We start from the raw sequence: 12,906 nt of genomic DNA on the forward strand, positions 1-12,906 counted from the left end.
GAACACACTTCTACAGAGCTGAAAATATTTAGTGGTGTACCTCAGGCATCAATACTTGGACCAAAATTGTTCAATCTCTATATAAACAACATTTGTAAAGTTACAAATGACAAAGTTAGTATTATTTGCAGATGATACAACTGCATTTTGTTTAGGAGAGAACACACAAAAGCTAATAAAAACTATAACAGAAGAAATAAACAAATTAAAAAGATGGTTTGACAAAAACAGACTCTTAAAATCTCGGTAAAATAAAACAATGTTATTTTGTAAGAGTAGAAGGGAAAGTCAAACACAAATACAATTAGAGGGAGTAAACATTGAAAGTGTAAAAGAAAACACATTTTTGGGTGTAATAATAGATGATAAAATGAACTGGAAATCTCATGTAAAAAATATACAACATCAAGTAGCAAGAAACACATCAATATGTTCTGGACCAAAAATCACTTCATATTCTTAACTGCTCACTAGTGTTACCATATCTACTACCACTTATTGTGCAGAAATATGGCGAAACAACTACAAACGTGCGCTTCCTTCACTAACAGTGTTACAAAAAAGATCAATTAGAATAATACATAACGTTGGATACAGAGAACATACAAACCCTTTGTTTATTGAATCAAAAATATTCAAATCAACGACTTGGTGCATTTGCAAACAGCTAAAATTATGTACAAAGCAATCTATAACCTGCTACCCAAGAATGTACAACAAATCTTCTCAACAAAAGAGGAGAAATATAACCTTAGAGGAAAATCAAATTTAAAACATTTGTATGCTTGTACAACACTTAAAAGCTTTAGCATATCCGTATGATGGATTAAATTATGGAATGGATTAACCAAAGAAATCAAACAAAGCACCAATATGATTCAGTTTAAGAGACTGTTCAAACTACAGGTGTTCACATAGTACAAAGAACAACAATTATGAACTTCTTGAACCTTTTTTTTTTTTAGATAATGATTATTTATGTATTTAATATTTGTTTACTTACTATGGTATATTGATTATTTAATATATATGTATTCACTGTTTTGTTACAGAGAACAAGGAAATGGGATAAAATTGCTGATATGAAAGAGGTACGATTAAATAAACTCTGCTTCTTCCTACTCCTTTTCAGACGTGCTGTAATGAAACAACTGGAAATACAGTCGTAGTCAAAAGTTGTATAAAAGTATACACTTGTGTAAAGAACAATGTCATGGCTGTCTTAAAATTTCCAATCATTTCTACAACTCTTATTTTTTGTGATAGAGTGATTGGAGCACATACTTGTTTGTCACAAAAAACATTCATGAAGTTTGGTTCTTTTATGAATTTATTATGGGTCTACTGAAAATGTGACCAAATCTGCTGGATCAAAAGTATACATACAGCAATGTTAAAGGCCTACTGAAATGATTTTTTAAAATTTAAACGGGGATAGCAGATCCATTCTGTGTCATACTTGATCATTTCGCGATATTGCCATATTTTTGCTGAAAGGATTTAGTAGAGAACATCGACGATAAAGTTCACAACTTTTGGTCGCTGATAAAAAAAAGCCTTGCCTGTACCGGAAGTAGCGTGACGTCACAGGTTGAAAGGCTCCTCACATTTCCCCATTGTTTACACCAGCAGCGAGAGCGATTCGGACCAAGAAAGTGACAATTACCCCATTAATTTGAGCCAGGATGAAAGATTCGTGGCTGAGGAACGTAAGAGTGAAGGACTAGAGTGCAGTGCAGGACGCATCTTTTTTCGCTCTGACCGTAACATAGGTACAAGCTGGCTCATTGGATTCCACGCTCTCTCCTTTTTCTATTGTGGATCACAGATTTGTATTTTAAACCACCTCGGATACTATATCCTCTTGAAAATGAGAGTCGAGAACGCGAAATGGACATTCACAGTGACTTTTATCTCCACGACAATACATCTGCGAAGCACTTTAGGTACAGAGCTAACGTGATAGCATCGTGCTTAAATGCAGATAGAAACAAAAGAAATAAACCCCTGACTGGAAGGATAGACAGAAGATCAACAATACTATTAAACCATGGACCTGTAACTACACGGTTAATGCTTCCCAGCCTGGCGAAGATTAACAATGCTGTTGCTAACGACGCCATTGAAGCTAACTTAGCAACGGGACCTCACAGAGCTATGCTAAAAACATTAGCTATCCACCTACGCCAGCCAGCCCTCATCTGCTCATCAACACCCGTGCTCACCTGCGTTCCAGCGATCGACGGAGCGACGAAGGACTTCACCCGATCATAGATGCGGTCGGCGGCTAGCGCGTCTGCTATCCAAGTCAAAGTCCTCCTGGTTGTGTTGCTGTAGCCAGCCGCTAATACACCGATCCCACCTAAAGCTTTCTTCTTTGCAGTCTTCATTGTTCATTAAACAAATTGCAAAAGATTCACCAACACAGATGTCCAGAATACTGTGGAATTTTGAGATGGAAATCAAGCTTTTTGTATTGGATACAATGTGTCCGCATACTTCCGTTTCAACGATTGACGTCACGCGCATACGTCATCATACATAGACGTTTTCAACCGGAAGTTTAGCGGGAAATTTAAAATTGCACTTTATAAGTTAACCCGGCCGTATTGGCATGTGTTGCAATGTTAAGATTTCATTATTGATATATAAACTATCAGACGGTAGTAGTGGGTTTCAGTAGGCCTTTAATATTTGGTTACATGTCCCTTGGCAAGTTTCACTGCAAAAAGGCACTATTGGTAGCCATCCACAAGCTTCTTGCAAGCTTCTGGTTGAATTTTTGATCACTCCTCTAGACAAAATTGGTGCAGTTCAGCTAAATTTGTTGGTTTCCTGACATGGACTTGTTTCTTCAGCATTGTCCACATGTTCTCAATGGGGTTTAAGTCAGGACTTTGGGAAGGCCATTCTAAAACCTTAATTGTAGACTGATTTAGCCATTCCTTTACCACTTTTGACGTGTGTTTGGGGTCATTGTCCTGTTGGAACACCCAACTTCGCCCAAGACCCAACCTCCAGGCTGATGATTTTAGGTTGTCCTGAAGAATTTGGAGGTAATCCTACTTTTTCATTGTCCCATTTACTCCCTGTGAAGCACCAGTTCCATTGGCATCCAAACAGGCCCAGTGCATAATACTACCACCACCATGCTTGACGGTAAGAATGATGTTCCTGGGATTAAAGGCTTCACTTTTTCTCCTCCAAACATATTGCTGGGTATTGTGGCCAAACAGCTAAATTTTTGTTTCATTTGACCACAGAACTTTCCTCCAGAAGGTCTTATCTTTGTCCATGTGATCAGCAGCAAACTTTAGACGAGCCTTAAGGTGTCCCTTCTGGAGCAAGGGCTTCCTTCTTGCATGGTAGCCTCTCAGTCCATGGCGATGCAAAACACGCTTGGCTGTGGACACTGATACCTGTGTTCCAGAAGCTTCCAATTCATTGTCGACCTGCTTTTTGGTGGTTCTCAGTTGACTCTTGATCATCCTGACTAATTTTCTCTCAGCAGCAGGTGATAGCTTGCGTTTTCTTCCTGATCGTGGCAGTGACAAAACTGTGCCATGCACTTTATACTTACGAACAATTGTCTGCACAGTTTCTCTTGGGACCTTAAGCTGCTTTGAAATGGCTCCAAGTGACTTTCCTGACTTGTTCCAAGTCAATGATTCGTTTTTTTCAGATCTGTGCTGAGTTCCTTTGACTTTCCCATTGTCGCGTTTATAACCGAGTCTAATGACTGCATCACATGAGCCCTATTTAAATGGGCTCAGAGAAGTCAACAGGTGTCGTCAATCATGATCACTCACATGAAGTTAAGAGGCCATGCCATGAAGCTAATTTGATTTGATTGTAACTTTTCTACATCACCAAAATGTATTATGTATGTTGCTGTATGTAAACTTTTGACCACGACTGTATGTGAAGACTTCTATGGAAATACAAGAAGCTAGCTCTTGGGACGTGGAACGTCACCTCGCTGGGGGGGAAGGAGCCTGAGCTAGTGCGCGAGGTGGAGAAGTTCCGGCTAGACATAGTCGGACTCACTTCGACGCACAGCAAGGGCTCTGGAACCAGTTCTCTCGAGAGGGGATGGACTCTCTTCCACTCTGGCGTTGCCGGCAGTGAGAGGCGACGGGCTGGGGTGGCAATTCTTGTTGCCCCCCGGCTCAGAACCTGCATGTTGGAGTTCAACCCGGTGGACGAGAGGGTAGCTTCCCTCCGCCTTCGGGTGGGGGGGACGGGTCCTGACTGTTGTTTGCGCTTACGCGCCAAGCAGCAGCTCAGAGTACCCACCCTTTTTGGATTCACTCGAGGGAGTACTTGAGGGTGCTCCCCCGGGTGATTCCCTTGTTCTACTGGGGGACTTCAACGCTCATATTGGCAACGACAGTGAAACCTGGAGAGGCGTGATTGGTAAGAATGGCCGCCCGGATCTGAACCCGAGTGGTGTGTTGTTATTGGACTTTTGTGCCCGTCACGGATTGTCCATAACGAACACCATGTTCAAGCATAAGGGTGTCCATATGTGCACTTGGCACCAGGACACCCTGGGCCGCAGTTCCATGATCGACTTTGTAGTTGTGTCATCGGATTTGCGGCCTCATGTTTTGGACACTCGGGTGAAGAGAGGGGCGGAGCTTTCTACCGATCACCACCTGGTGGTGAGTTGGCTGCGATGGTGGGGGAGGATGCCGGACAGACCGGTAGGAGGCCACGGGGGAGACCCAGGACACGTTGGGAAGACTATGTCTCCCGGCTGGCCTGGGAACGCCTCGGGATCCCCCGGGAAGAGCTAGACGAAGTGGCTGGGGAGAGGGAAGTCTGGGCTTCCCTGCTTAGGCTGCTGCCCCCGCGACCCGACCTCGGATAAGCGGAAGAAGATGGATGGATGGATGGATGTATGTGATGCATTACATTGTATCGTAAGCATGTTCGAAATAAACTGAAACTCAACTGAACTTTATCGCCGGTTAATTGACTTATCGAACATCCAAGCGCAGACTTCCTGCATTTATAATAAGATTGCTGTGTATTATATTCTGACTGTGCCAACAAAATAAGAGTCTCAAAAGAGTAGCTTACATATTTACTCAGAAGAATAGCTTACGTACATATTTACTAATGATCCTAGGAGCTATGTTGTCCGGGGCTTCTCTGCCCCTGGTAGGGTCTCACATAACAAACAGGTCCTAGGTGAGGGACCAAACAAAGAGCAGCTAAAATACTTTTATGAATACACAATACAGAGGACCATGGTTTCCCTTGTCCGGACACGGGTCACCGACGCCATCCTCTGGAGCCAGTTGAGGCTGGATGGTGAGCGTCTGGTAGCCCACGGCCAACATGGGTCCTCCCCCCCAATGGGCTCACCACCCATAGGATGGGGCATAGAAGTAAGGTGCTCTGTGAGCTGGGCGGAAATTGAAGGCAGGGCCCTTGGCGGTCCGATCCTCGGCTACAGAAGCAAGCTCTTAGGACCGGGACCTGGAATGTCACCTCGCTGTTGGTGCGCAAGGGAGAGAAGTTCCGGCTGGATCGAGTCTGTCTCACTTCGACGCACAACAAGGGCCCTGGAACCAGGCCTCCCGGGAGGGGCTGGACTCTCTCAAGCGGAGGGTGACAATACTTGTTGCCCCACAGCTCAGGGCCTGCACGTTGAAGTTTAATCCGGTGGACGAAAGGGTAGCTTCCCCCCGCCTCCGGGTCCTGACCGTTGTTTGTGCTTACGCACCAAACAGCAGTTCAGAGTACCCGCCCTTTTTGGAGTCCCTAGAGGGCGTACTGAGTGCTCCCTCTGGTGATTCCCTTGTTCTACTGGGGGACTTCAACGCTTATGTTGGCAACGACATGAGACCTGGAGAGCCTTGATTGGGAGAAACAGCCGTCCTGATCTGAACCAGAGTGGTGTTTTGTTATTGGACTTTTGTGCTTGTCACAGATTGTTCATAACAAACACCATGTTCAAACATAAGGGTGTCTATATGTGCACTTGGCACCAGGACACTTGGCATTTGCAGAAACAATACCTTAATGCAATTTGAATGTTGCAGTGCAAGTAGACTTTCACTTGCAAATCCTTTATTTCAAAATTGAACTTTTCAGAGTTGAGGATTTTTAAACTGTTTAACGTATGGTGCAAACTCCATTTGTATTTTGCCACACTTTTCAGACATATTTTTACATGTGGATTGGATCGTATCGAATCGTGATTAATCAATTTAGAACCTTATGAATCAAAATCGAATCGCTTTTGAGAAACTAGCCACGACACCCAGCCCTACTTGGGACATAATTATTAAACTACATAATTTAATTAGTCATTCCTATATTTATAGTATATCTATTTTACTGTTAGGATTTGACACATTACCTTCTTCAGTTACACCTGTGTTTCTCAAATAATGGGGCAGGCCCCCCTTGGGGGAGACTGTGAAATGTCACGGGTGCCCTGAGAGTTAAGAGACTTCCAGTATTAGCATCTTTTTTCATTCTTGAACAATACACAAGCCTGCAGCGAGGTGGGAGCACTGCTCGAATTAATTAACAGGCTCAACGAGGTAAAATTATGATATATATTGGTTGCCCTCTGTTGGTTGTGCTAAAACATGCTTGCATACAAGAAATACAGATATCCTTTAGAGTTTTATAATCATTAGACCAGTACTTCTTATATAGTGGGGCGGGCATGATAAGGTGTTGGGGGGAGAAAACGATACACAAGTGGCAGGTAAGTGCTTGTGCTAGCAACTCAGAGTGGTTTGTACAAATAAATAAATACATACAGTAAATATTATATCATACTATATATCGCCCTCCTTAAATTGTATTGTATACAATGACATTTTCCTCTGGAGTTGCACAAGTTTATAAGACCAAACACTGATGTCTGAATGCCAACAATGTGTCTCTTGAGATGTCACCTTCTGTTCCCAAAGCCCATGCCCAGTCTCTCGGCCTGCTCCCTCTTTTTGCCCTCCATGTTCTTCAGTTTTTTTTCCTCAAGCTTCCTGTCGATCTCCAGCTCTTTGTACGCCAAACGCATCGAGGCCACGCTGCAAAAAACAAAAAAATGGGATTCCAATCGGATGGTTTGACAACAGGTTCCAGATTAATTCAGTCATAACAACAAGGATTTCACAGAAGATCATTGAGATACTGACATGGACTCCTCTGCTTGTTTCTTTGCCTGGGCGGCTTGTTCCTCTCGTAGCTTCTCTGCAACTTGGGCTTGTTTCTCCACCTCCGTAAAATTATTACTGCTCACCTTCTGGGCACCAAGGCCTCTCTTTGCACCTAACTGCATTGAAGGAAAATAGCATTCACTGTTTGCATTAAGATATTTAACAGCAATGATAGTAGCGCAGTTAATGGGTGTATTGTTAGTTGGTGAAATATACAAATAAATCACTTACTCCTTTTTTGGCAGTCATTGGCTTCTTCTTCCCAATAATGGATGGCTTAACATCTGTATAAATGAATTGCAACCTGTTAAACTAAAGCTTATTTCTGCTTTGTGGACTATTCATCTACTATCATAAGAAAAAAAACCTCAACTCACAGCATTACAAACATGTATTTTGACCTTCATCGTCAGTGGCATCCAAATTTATTCCATGACAGTAAACATGGTCAAGGTTTAGCTCAAACACCACTTGCAGCTATGCCTGTCCTTTCATGAATGTGTGAGAATATAAGTAAAGAGACTCAACAAAGACTGTGGCTGACACTGATGGACCGACAAGCTTTTCATCTTTAACATTCTAAGTTGACAGCTATGAGCACTGGAGTGCGTCTTTGGTTCCCATTTGTCTTAGTGTAGCCGCGTATGAAACGCTAGCAGCAAAATAGTCAACATACCAGGATGTGAGCACGTTGACGATGAGTGACACAAACTCACACTCATAAATACTTTTTCATGGCTGACAACATTGATGTGAGGATGTGCGACATGACCTAAAATCTTTATTGCAATATATAAATTGCATCCTTGTAAAATACCGATACATATCAGTCTTTGGCATATAAATAATATAACCATTTCAAAACGGGTTACAAAGGCTCAGCTGATATATGCAGTAACATATTGCGTAATTGTATTATTTTCTCAAAACTCTTATTAATTTACTTGCTAATTTTATGTTTATATCTGGTTACTTTCTGCTGTAACATGGTTCTACCTACACTTCTGTTAAAGTGTACAAAGCACTTTTTCTTGTTATCAATGCTGATACTAGTACTTAGAAATTTCTAAATCATTAAATGATTACTTTATTGATCACAATTATAATCAGACAAAAGCAAAGGATGGTGGTCTAACAATATCAATATATAAATTATTTTCATTATTCTTTTTTATTATACACAATGTTTAAAAGAAAAAAATAAGTCAATAGTCCCCTTAAAGGCCCCCTTTTTCTCTCCTCAGTGCAAGACATGTGAAAGCCTGCAGTAGAGATTGCCAAAATATACATGAAGGACTCCCAGACAATGAGAAATAAAATTCTCTGGTCTGATGAGAACAAGATTTAACTTTTTGGCGTTAATTCTAAGCGACGTGTGGAGAAAACTAGGCACTGCTCATCACCTGCCCAATACAATCCCAACAGTTAAACATGGTGGTGCCAACATTATGCAATGGGGGTGTTTTTCAGATGCAGGGACAGGACGACTTGTTGAGTTGAGTTGAGTTGAGTTTGAGTTTATTTCGAACATGCAAGCATACAACATGATAAATCACAATTTCCAGTTTCTCTTTTCAACATGTTCGAAAAGGAGTAGGAAGAAGCAGAGCTTATTTAATCCTACCCCTTTTCTTTACATAACAGTTGCAAAACTTTTTGTTCACTTCCTGTTCACAATTTTTTCACAATAAACTCCATAAGTAATCACAATAAAAATAAATAAATAAATAATAGTAAGAATTTAATAATAATAATTGGTGAAGTAAGTCATATTTCATATGATGAGATAAGTAAGATTACTTTAAGAATGAATGAATGGATGGATGAAATAAATTTATAATGTTTGTCATGGTTCTTCTTCTTTGTACTTTGTAAACACTTTAAGTTTGAAGAGTTTCTTGAAGTGTATCATATTAGTACATTGTTTGATTGCTTTGCTTAATCCATTCCATAATTTAATTCCACATACTGATATACTGAAGGTCTTAAGTGTTGTACGTGCAAACAAATGTTTTAAATTACGTTTTTCTCTAACATTATATTTCTCCTCTTTTTTTGAGAAGAATTGTTGTATATTCTTGGGAAGCAGGTTATAGTTTGCTTTGTGCATAATTTTAGCTGTTTGCAAATTCACTATGTCGTGGAATTTCAGTATTTTTGATTCAATAAATAAAGGGTTTGTATGTTCTCTATATCCAACATTATGTATTATTCTAACTGATCTTTTTTGTAACACCGTTAATGAATGAAGTGTACTTTTGTAATTATTTCCCCATATTTCTACACAGTAGCTCAGATATGGTAACACTAGTGAGCAGTAGAGAATATGAAGGGATTTTTGGTCTAGAACATGTTTTGCTTTATTCATTATTGACGTGTTTCTTGCAACTTTATGTTGTATATTTTTTACGTGAGATTTCCAGTTCAATTTATCATCAATCATTATACCTAGAAATTTGGTTTCATTTACTCTTTCAATTTCTATTCCGTCTATTTGTATTTGTGTTTCACTTTCTCTTCTACTGTTACCAAATATCATTATTTTAGTTTTACTAAGATTCAACGATAGTCTGTTTTTGTCAAACCATCTTTTTAATTTGTTAATTTCTTCTGTTATTATTTGTATTATCTCCTGTGTGTTCTCTCCTGAACAAAACGCTGTTGTATCATCCGCAAATAATACTAACTTTAAATCTTTTGTAACTTTACAAATGTCATTTATATAGAGATTGAATAATTTAGGTCCTAGTATTGATCCCTGAGGTACACCACAGGATATATTTAGCGTTGTAGACGTGTGTTCGCCTAGCTTAACGTATTGTTTCCTGTTCGTTAGATAACTTCTTATCCAGTTTAAGACTAACCCTCTGATGCCATATCGTTCTAGTTTTTTGATTAAAATATTGTGATTAATTGTGTCAAATGCTTTAGTTAGATCCATAAAAACCGCTGCCGCACATTTTTTACTATCTATTGCATTGGTAATTTCTTCTGTAATTTCAATTAAAGCCATTGAAGTTGAAACATTAGCTCTGTATCTATATTGGTTCTCTTCGAGTATTCTATTTTTATTTATGAAACTTTCTAATCTGTTATTGAACAGTTTTTCAATGATTTTAGAAAATTGTGGAAGTAGAGAAACAGGTCTATAATTTGTAAATTGATGTTTGTCTCCAGTCTTATAAATTGGTGCAACTTTAGCTATTTTCATTTTGTTTGGAAATGTACCTGTTTGAAATGATAGGTTACTAATATACATTAATGGTCCTGAGATCTCTTCAATAACCTTTTTTATCGTTTCCATATCAATTCCGTTACAATCAGTTCAAGTCTTAGATTTACATTTTTTTGCGATTGTAACTATTTCCTCCTGTGTCACATTACTGAGGAACATGGAGTTGGGATTTCGCTCTATGGTATCATTATAGTCCTCAATTGGAACTGGGTCTGGAATCCTTTCTTCCAATTTTGGTCCAATATTTACAAAATAATTATTGAAGCTTTCAACTACTTCCTTTATGTTGTCATTTTTTTTATTTTCATCTAAGAAGTATTGAGGGTAGTCCCTCTTAGTTCCATTTTTAATAATGCTATTGAGGATGCCCCATGTTGCTCTCATATTATTTTTGTTCCTGTCCAATAATTCACTGTAATATTCTTTTCTACATGATCGTAGTATGTCTGTTAACTTGTTTTTATACTTTTTGTACTTAATTTCTGCCTCTATAGTTCTTTGTGCTATAAATTTTCTCTATAGTGTATTCTTCTTCTTACAAGCATTTTTTAATCCTTTTGTCATCCATGGTTGATTATTCTTTCTCTGCTTGTTACTGAGTTGTATCCATGGACAATGTTTGTCATAAAGTATTATGAACTTGTTTAAGAAATGTTCATATGCTTCATCAACCTCTTTTTCATTATACACATTGTCCCAATCTTGCTTTTGTAGCTCAATTTTGAAGGCAGTCATCCTCTTCTCTGTGCATAGTCTTCGAAATGTCCTTTTGTCTTCCATGTTCTTCTTGTAGTTTCCATCATATATTGTAAAAACTGGCAGATGATCACTAACGTTGGTTATAAGTAGACCACTTGTAGTTTAGGATATAGACTGATGCTGTACATTGTATCAATGAAGAGACTTTTGCTTGTTGGGGTTCAATAAGTCAATATTAAAGTCACCACATAAGAACATTATTCTTTGACCATTGTCCATGTAAGTTGCCTTGATCCATTCTTCAAATGTTTCTATACTTGACTTAGGTGATCTATATATACAACTGATGAATATGTTTTTGCTTTTTTCCTGACATGATTTCAATGGTTATACATTCTAAGATATTATCTATAGCAAATTATATGTTTTTTACCACTTTGTAGTTCAGGTTCTTCATCACGTACACAGCTACTCCTCCTCCATTTTTGTTGGTTCTGTTGAGACTATAAAAATGGGACCCATAACCTCCCTGCTTGGCACTCAGCAACAAAGGGTTGGAGTTGGGGGTTAAATCACCAAAATGATTCCCGGGCGCGGCGCCGCTGCTGCCCACTGCTCCCCAAGGGGATGGGACAAATGCAGAGGACAAATTTCACCACATCTAGTGTGTGTGTGACAATCATTGGTACTTTAATCTTTAATGTAGTTTAGCTCATATCCCTCCAGATCAAAATCTATTCCTTTTTGATCATCAATCCATGTTTCTGTGACAGCAATCACTTTGAAGGGTTCGTTGATGTGTTCCAAAAAGTTCTTAATGTTGTTGTAATTTGCATACAAGCTTCTACTATTAAAATGAATAATTGACAATTTGTTATCACATTCAATGTTGCTATTATATTGATCATCTGTATAATAAAAACAACTATTACTGATGTGGGAGAAAAAATGTGTATCTGTAACTATATCATTTTCCAAATCCTGGTTTTTGTGATCTTTGTTGCAGAAATTTTTTAGTTCCATATTTTCTTGTTCAACAATCTTTGATGTTGTTTCAATAATCTCTATAAGTGTAGGTGGATGCAATCCTGAATCTAGGTCCTCTTGTTTAGTCGTCCCTTGGAACATAGTAGTGTCGATGCTGAATTTAGGTGCTTGTTTTCTGTCAGAGTCCATTATCATCGTTGTTGTGGTAGCTGTGTAAACTTTAAAAATTGTCCAGGTCCTTGATGTCATGGACAACAATTACTCTTGCTTCTGGACTTCCATTCAGCTTGATGTAGATTTTACAGTTGGCGCTCCAAGTTCCCTGGATTTTCCCCTGCCTTCTCAAGTCGCGTGCTTTCTTGGCGATTCCAGCATTACGTTTTGTTCCCTTCAGCTTCTTTCCCTGTCTCAGCAATGCCATTTTAGATTTTCTGTTTACGAGTTTCACGAGCACGACTGGAGTGGCGTTGTTGTTTCTTCCGTTCAGTGGGATGCATGTTTCGATGGTATTAATGTCAATTTTAATTTATTTTGATTGCAGAAAGTTGACCACTTGCTGTTCTGCTGAGACCATATCCATTTCATCTGGTTCACCTTCATTATTCACAGCTTTCGCATGGGATCTTGGTTTAATTCGGTGCCCTGTCACAATGATATCATTCATTCGTTTATCCTGATCCATTTCATCTATGATGTTCCTCAGCATGTTGTTGTCTTCTTGAAGGATCTTCATTTGTTTGCTCATTTCAATGGCTTCTTTATTTATGGAGTTGTTCTCTTTTTTCATTTCTTTCATTTCTT

General features: G+C 39.1%; 1 protein-coding gene across 1 annotated transcript in view; it reads right to left on the reverse strand.

Moving 5' to 3' along the window:
* Window positions 1–12,906, reverse strand: part of LOC133640073 (ADP-ribosylation factor GTPase-activating protein 2-like) — a 43,431-nt gene that overhangs the window by 10,414 nt on the left and 20,111 nt on the right. Inside the window, exons 8-10 of the mRNA XM_062033695.1 lie at window positions 7,416–7,468; window positions 7,164–7,300; window positions 6,924–7,055 (exon numbers count right to left, since the gene is read on the reverse strand). Coding sequence (XP_061889679.1) covers window positions 6,924–7,055; window positions 7,164–7,300; window positions 7,416–7,468 — 322 coding nt within the window. The remainder of the gene's footprint in view (window positions 1–6,923; window positions 7,056–7,163; window positions 7,301–7,415; window positions 7,469–12,906) is intronic.

This window comes from Entelurus aequoreus, linkage group LG02, assembly GCF_033978785.1.
Source record: "Entelurus aequoreus isolate RoL-2023_Sb linkage group LG02, RoL_Eaeq_v1.1, whole genome shotgun sequence".
Lineage (NCBI taxonomy): Eukaryota > Metazoa > Chordata > Actinopteri > Syngnathiformes > Syngnathidae > Entelurus > Entelurus aequoreus.